The sequence below is a fragment of the Rosa rugosa genome, chromosome 1, assembly GCF_958449725.1.
Source record: "Rosa rugosa chromosome 1, drRosRugo1.1, whole genome shotgun sequence".
NCBI lineage: Eukaryota > Viridiplantae > Streptophyta > Magnoliopsida > Rosales > Rosaceae > Rosa > Rosa rugosa.
The window spans coordinates 32,784,365-32,789,353 of NC_084820.1; the positions used below are offsets into that span (position 1 = coordinate 32,784,365).

At 39.3% G+C, this 4,989-nt stretch overlaps 1 protein-coding gene across 2 annotated transcripts; it reads left to right on the plus strand.

The window, feature by feature from the left end:
- The first annotated feature begins 393 nt into the window (after nucleotides 1–393).
- On the plus strand, nucleotides 394–4,780 carry LOC133735608 (FRIGIDA-like protein 4a). Of its 2 annotated transcripts, none has more exons than XM_062163018.1 (4): nucleotides 394–2,142; nucleotides 2,866–3,815; nucleotides 3,962–4,134; nucleotides 4,258–4,780. In XM_062163018.1, exons 2-4 carry the CDS (start codon nucleotides 3,473–3,475, stop codon nucleotides 4,537–4,539), a joined length of 798 nt encoding a protein of 265 aa, XP_062019002.1. In that variant the 5' UTR covers nucleotides 394–2,142; nucleotides 2,866–3,472; the 3' UTR covers nucleotides 4,540–4,780. The 2 variants fall into 2 exon arrangements, with proteins under 2 accessions (XP_062019002.1, XP_062018997.1); XM_062163013.1 differs by having other exon boundaries at nucleotides 2,985–3,815.
- The last annotated feature ends 209 nt before the right edge of the window (nucleotides 4,781–4,989 follow it).

The following is a 4,989-nucleotide window of genomic DNA, read 5'->3' on the forward strand; positions in this document are numbered from 1 at the left end:
ACGATGACCTAATAATGAAGCTGATAATAGTCTCACAGAAGATGCACCAATTCTAGCAGAAAGCAAAGATGAGAAGCAGCCTAATATGAAACCTTACAATACTTGTACATAGCAAAACCTCTATGAGCAAAAAAGAAAAAGAAAAAAGAAAAATTTCAACTCACAGTACAGACTTTTACTCTCTGGAATTAGGTGAAAAATTTATTAAAGAGTAAAGACCCAGTAATGGGTATCATATATCACTCCCTTTTCCCTGTTACTCTGTATAGTAAGATTCTCTGCAAATCACATCCGTCCATTTCCCCCACTCACAATCCAACGGCCAGAATAGAGCCATTTGAATACGGCAAGTCTCTGATACCCGCTGAAAAAATTTCAGAAACCATTCATTACTGTACGAAAAGAAAGAACCAACCTTTCACCTTGATCACATTTGCTCAGTGAGAAGAAATTGAGCTCTGTTCTCTGGTAAAGTTTCCATCTTTAAGGTTTTGAAGAAGTTAAAGACCAAGCCTTTGCTCTAGTTTTGATTCACATTTGATCAGTGAGAAGAAATTGAGCCCTGTTTTGTGGTAAAGTTTGCATCTTTAGGGTTTTGAAGAAGTTTGATGACGGAAGCTGGAGCGGGTTTTGACCGGGTCCGGGCCGGGTTCAGGGGGCTAATAGAGCTGGCGAAGAAGCTGGAAGGTGAAGAGTTGAAGCTGCGGCGTGATTCGGAAGCGAAAGCGATGGAGATTGAAAAAGGTAAGAGCCAGCTGAACTTTCTTAATTTAAAGATTTGAGGAAAAGAATAGAGAGAAGCGGATAGATGAGCTTGAGAAGATGGTTAGGGTGAATGATGATGTGAAGTTGAGAGAGGAGGAGTTTAGAGGAGATGATTGCGAAATGTGATGAGGAGGTGAGGTTGAAGAAGGGGAGGATTAGTTTGATTCAGAAATCGATGATGGAATGTTCGTATACGTTGGAAGCGAGAGAGGGGAAGATCAGGGAGAGTATGGCTTTTGGTTTGGTAAAGAAGGCTATGGAGGGGTGGTGTTGTAAAGTTGAGATGAAGGAGAGGGAGCTAGAGGGGTGTGTGGCGAAACTCGAATTTGAAAGAAGAAGAAGAAGTGGAGTGGAAAATTGGGGAACTTGAGTTGATTGAGAAGAGGGTCTGGATGATGTGGAGTTGAAAGTTAAGCATTTTGATGCAGTTGAAAAATCGATACAGGAAGGGAGACAGCAGTTGGATGCACTGCAAAAGTCGGTGCGTGAGGGCGAAAAGAATTTGGATTCAGTTCAAATGGCAGCAGAGGAGCATGAGAAGCTTTTGGACTCGATAGGCCAGGGACTTGAAAGGAAAGAGAGGGAACTCGAACAGCGGGCCAATGAGCTTGAGTTTAAAAAGAGACAATTTGAATTGAGAGTTGAGGAAGTTAATTCAAAGGATAAGAGGGTCAATGAACGCCTCAATGAGGTTGAATTGAATGAAATTTTTTTGGAATCATTTGGAGAATCAATACAAAAAGACAGAGAGCATTTGGATTTGGTCCAAAAGTTGGCAGCCGAGCGTGAAAAGCAGTTGGATTCACTCCAAACATCGGTGCAAGATCGTGAAAACAATTTGTTTTCACTTCAAAAATCAGTACAAGAGCGTGAAAAAAAGTTGGATTCACTATCCGATGGACTTCAAAGGAGAGAAAGGGAACTTGAAAAGCAGGCCAAAGATCGAGCTTGAATTGAAGCAGAGACAATTTGGTAGAAGCTTACAGTTGGTCATGAATGAGCAAGTGGAAAAAATTGACTTGACAGGTAGCCGAATGTCAGCTGTTCTACAAGCATCATCAGACCCCGCAAAATTGGTCTTGGATGCAATGCAAGGGTTTTATCCGTCAAATCTTACTGTGGAAAACAGAGAGTTTGAGTCACATTATCCTCAGGTGAGAGAAGAAGCAGTGAAATTGGCAGCTGATTGGAAAGAGAAGATGGCAGTTACCGCTGATAATAGTTGGGAGGCTTTGGACTTTTTGCGGCTTATCACTACGTATGAATTGACAAGTATTTGTGATTTGAGGGAGCTTCAAAGTCTTCTTGCTATGGTTTCTCAGCCAGAACAAGCTGCTGAATTAAGTAGGGCACTTGGTATCACATATAAGGCACCTGGTGAGCTCTTTTTGTGTTTCAAAGTCTTCATTCTGTAAGTGTTGCTTATTTTATAACACTTATGACATCCATATCACATAGAAAATTTCTGTAATGTTGATGTTTGGCCTTAAAAGACCTGCCCCTTAGATGAAAAAAGAAAATGAATGCTTATACTTCTTGCATTGTAGCAAGCATTGGTTACATTCACTATCGGGCATGCCTTATATTCTGCAGCTTACAACAGCATTTAAGAGTAGTAACTTAGCTCAAGAAGTTGCAAGCAATGAATCCATCAGCATAGTTCGTGATGATTGTCCTTTTTGGCATTTATGTTATGTACTTCAAAATGATATTTTAAATTGCAAATGATTTTTTCTTTTCATAGTTAAACTTTTCTCCTTTTCGCTGGCCCAAAAATCAATAAAACGTGTCCTTTGTCCACATTTATAACTCGGTTGTTAAAGGCTTCTAGCCTCTCTTGATTTTCTTTAAAATTTTCTCATCAGATTCTGGATGGACATGTGTGGTGGTGCCTCCTGTGCTTTTCTTAGCATACCATTTTATTGTAGGTCTTGCTATTTCAAAGTTTGCATGTATAAATCAGTCTTTTACGCTGTCTATCTTCTACCATAAGTGCCATCTTATGGTATGTAACCGAATATTGTCTCATTCATCATTAGTTTTTCTTAATAAGATTTATATGTAATAGCTGTGATTTTCCCTGCATCCCCAACCCCACAGCTTCGCACTTGAGTCAAATCACAAGTGGCACACAATGCTCTATATATCTTTTGACGTGCATTTCAAATTCAAGATTACCACACGCCATCGTTGCTGTTTTTCTTATTGTACTTGCATAGGGACGAATGTGGTTTCTTCCATTGTCAAGATTGAGCGATCAGAATCTTCGCTGGCCAGAAATGAAGCAACTCTTTCTCCTCCAAATAAATATTTACAGAATGAAAGGATTGTTTCTCTTCCTTCTATTGTCAAGACTGAGGGACCCAAATCTTTTGGGGCCTGATCTGCAGCAACTATATCTTCACCAAATAATGCTGAGGGACCAGAATCTTCGCTGGCTAGAAATGAACCAACTCCTTCTCCTCCGAATAAATATTTACAGAATGAAAGGATTGTTTCTCTTCCTTCCATTGCCAAGACTGGGGGACCCAAATCTTTTGGGGCTAGATTTGCAGCAACTCTTTCTTCACCAAATAATGCTGAGGGACCAGAATCTTCTCTCACTAGAATTGCAGCAACTCTTTCTTCACCGAATAATGCTTTACAGGAAAATCTGTTGGTCACTCTTAAATCATCATCAGACCCTGCAAAACTTTTGTTGGATTCAATGCAAGGGTCTCTTACGTATTACTGGAGAAATGGAGATGTTAGTTCCAAAGAAAAGGTTGTATCTGGTAACATTACTCTATTGAAGATTCTAATGGGACTGTCAACACATGTTGGACCTCATCTGAAAGAAAATGCAACAAATCTAGCATCCCAGTGGAAAGAAAAGTTGAGAGGTGATACTGAAAATTCATTGGAGAGTTTGGGGTATTTGTTTATAGCTATGTATGAATTGCTTGGAACCTTACATGAAGATGAGATTGTAATGCTTCTTAGAAGGGTTTCGCAGCATAAACAGTCTCTAGAGTTATGTCAGACACATGGTTTTGCAGATTATATCCCTGGTTAGTTTCTTCAAAATTAGCTTTTGTGTTGTGGTGATGTTTGTATACCACTGAGTATTCCTAATTTTTCCTTCATGGTATGCTTTGCAATTTCTTGGATTTTTGGTTTGATAAACCCTACAATTTTTCTTTTCTATGCATCGCAGATTTTATACGGAAGCTTATTGAAAAGAAGTCACTGATGGAGGCTGTTAGATCTATTTGTGCCTTCAAATTATTTGACAAGCTCCCCCCAGTGCCACTCTTAAAAGAATATGTGGATGATGTAATGATGTGTTCCAAACTAATTTGTGGGTCACAGATGATACCTGATGAAAAGGTACCTTGTAGCGCTTCCTTGGATTTCCATTTTCTGACGCTTAAACAGTTACTTCTAAGACTATCCTTGATGTAAAACAGTAAAAATATGTATGTATGAAGGCTTTACTTTTTTCTTTTACAGGATAAGGCTCTGAATGGTAAAATAGCTGATCTAAGAGCTGCCATTCAATGCATCAAAGATTACGACCTCGAGTCTGAATACCCATCCAAGACTGTTGAATTGCAAATAGTTCAGCTTGAAATGCTGAAGGAAAAATGGAGCAGTTTGGCGCCATCTCTAGTACCCAAAGTTGAACAAGAAGAGAGAGAAAGGAAGAAGCCTTGTACTAGCTCTTCTGCCCCAAAGTTACAACCAGGTAAGGTGCCGAAAATAAAGTTCGTCTTCAGTGGTTCGAGACCTTAATGTGAAGCTCCACTCGTCCGAACTACGAAGGAACGGTTTACATTGTAATCCGGGGATATACCCTTTCCCTCTGCAAATTGGTGAATATAGTCTACGTACCATGCACTCCTAATTGCATTCATGTCACAGCTTTTAGCAAAAGCTCATGTATTTTGACGGAACTGTTGGTAGAAACTAGAAGGTCACCCTTGACATAGGTGAAATATGTATGTTGTGGTGCTTGAAATGGTATCCATTGTTAATTGGGATGGTATTAGCTTGTCTGATATTCCAGGTTAGTCTAAGCTGATTAACCTCGTTTCTATATCAATGGGTCGTTCACTTTAGTTTTTTTTTTTTTTTGACAAGTATTGATTTTTAGTTTATTCTCAATTTCTAACACATAACTAGAGAAACGGGGTTTATTCGGGACAGTTTACTCTAAGCTAGTGGTTGAAGGTAACTCTAAAC

Bases quoted from the DNA above. Each gene is read 5' to 3' on its own strand.
- LOC133735608 (XM_062163018.1), top strand. From the start codon at position 3,473: ATGCAAGGGTCTCTTACGTATTACTGGAGAAATGGAGATGTTAGTTCC. The intron at 3,816-3,961 runs GTTAGTTTCTTC...TATGCATCGCAG, and splicing joins TTTTGCAGATTATATCCCTG to ATTTTATACGGAAGCTTATT. The intron at 4,135-4,257 runs GTACCTTGTAGC...TTTCTTTTACAG, and splicing joins AGATGATACCTGATGAAAAG to GATAAGGCTCTGAATGGTAA.